The sequence below is a fragment of the Trichechus manatus genome, unplaced genomic scaffold (assembly GCF_000243295.1).
Source record: "Trichechus manatus latirostris isolate Lorelei unplaced genomic scaffold, TriManLat1.0 scaffold00261, whole genome shotgun sequence".
In the NCBI taxonomy this organism is placed as follows: Eukaryota; Metazoa; Chordata; class Mammalia; order Sirenia; family Trichechidae; genus Trichechus; species Trichechus manatus.
In genome coordinates, this window is record NW_004444197.1 from 2,339,523 (window position 1) to 2,341,235 (window position 1,713).

Consider the following 1,713-nt stretch of genomic DNA (forward strand, 5'->3'; position numbering starts at 1 on the left):
AAAGTGGTGGACCAAGGCTGGTAGAGGGACTAGAGCACTCAGTGGGCCAGTCACTGTGTCCCCCAGGGCAAGTCACCCACACAGGATGGGAGTTGGGGAGCCCCTCTGCAGCTCTGAGGCCCCATGCAGCCCGCCCCTTCCCACACCTCCACCCTGTGTCCCCACAGACCGGCCAGGCCTCATGAATGTGTCACAGGTGGAGGCCATCCAGGACACCATCCTGCGTGCCCTCGAGTTCCACCTGCAGGCCAACCACCCGGATGCCCAGTACCTCTTCCCCAAGCTGCTGCAGAAGATGGCTGACCTGCGGCAGCTGGTCACCGAGCATGCCCAGATGATGCAGTGCATCAAGAAGACTGAGACAGAGACCTCGCTGCACCCCCTGCTCCAGGAGATCTATAAGGACATGTACTGAGGTGTGGCGCCCAGGGCCTCCCTGGGGCTCTCCAGGGGGGCGAACAGTGCAGGAGAGGCACCTGCCATGTGACTTCCCGTTGACCAGCCCCAAGCACTCAGCATGGACCAGACCAGAGCAGTGGGCTCTCACCCCTGGTCTCAGACACACAGCCCCTCGCTCCCTGTACTCTTGTTCTCTCTCTCTTTCACTCACCTCCTCATTCTTCCTTTCTGTCCTGGCCATCTCCCTCTTCCTCAGTTCCTCTTCCTGCTCACACTTCTCTTGCTCTTTTTCTTCCTTTCTCTCTGTAGGTTTCCCTCCTCCTTCCTCACCTGTCCTCCTTCTGATTGCCCATTCTCATGTGTTTCCCTCTTTTTCTTTCTGGGAAACAGTTGGTATTATTTCACCAGCGGCGTAGAACAGAACCTCTGCTTCTGCCCCCCTTTCCCCAGGAGCAGAGGCTTGGGGCCTGCCCTCTGCCCCATCAGTGTGCCTGCAGGGTTGGGGCCTCATTTTGGCTCCTGGCTTCAGAACAGAAGGCTGGAGCTATCCAAAGAAACACTAAGCAGCCTGGGCCTGGCTTCCTGGGGAAGCCGAGCATGGCCCAGGCTCACTGTGCAGAAGCCAGTAGTCAGCAGGTCCCCGCTGTGAAAGACACTGGGTGGGGGGACCTGGATCGAGAGCCAGGACGCCTCCCCCAGACTGTCACCACCTTCCCACGGCTGAGGCTGGCAGCCACTGACCCAACTACCCCACTCCCGTAGTGCACCCCAGCCCACGATACCCAGCATCCTTTCCGTTCTTTGTACTGGTCTTCCAGGCCAGTGTCGCTGATGGCCCCCTGCACTGGCCACTAGGGGGAACCTCCCAGCCTGGAAGGACATGGGGCTCCCACCAGATGGGGTCCCCCCATGCCCCTGTTGAAGAGGAGCAGGCCTAAGGGAGGAGGTGGAGGCTTGGGGGTAAAGGAGGAAGCAGTGCACTTAATCCTGACCCAGGACTTGGGGCCCGAGGGCCAGGGAGGGCCTGAGGCAGGCCTTCCATCAGCACCCATACTCCTCTACTCTGGAGCAGCCGCTAGTCCTGCCTGCATTGTGCCAGCACTGCAGCTCCCATCTCTTAACCCAGGGCCAGGGCCAGGGCCTGGCCTCAAAGCACGACCATCCCTTTCCTCAGCCAGGAGACCCTGGTACTGGCTTCAGCTGAGGTGCAGCAGACGCCCCACACCTCCCCACACACACTCCCTGGAGTTGCCACTCCAGCACACACTGAAAGCACTGAAATCACTTTACCTGCACCCTCCACACTCCCCTCCT

The 1,713-nt window shown here is 60.2% G+C and overlaps 1 protein-coding gene across 1 annotated transcript in view; it reads left to right on the forward strand.

Annotated features, from left to right (window-relative positions):
• PPARD (peroxisome proliferator activated receptor delta) overlaps nucleotides 1-719 on the forward strand; it is a 79,631-nt gene extending 78,912 nt beyond the window's left edge. Inside the window, exon 8 of the mRNA XM_004389843.2 lies at nucleotides 168-719. Coding sequence (XP_004389900.1) covers nucleotides 168-415 — 248 coding nt within the window. The 3' untranslated portion in view covers nucleotides 416-719. The remainder of the gene's footprint in view (nucleotides 1-167) is intronic.
• The last annotated feature ends 994 nt before the right edge of the window (nucleotides 720-1,713 follow it).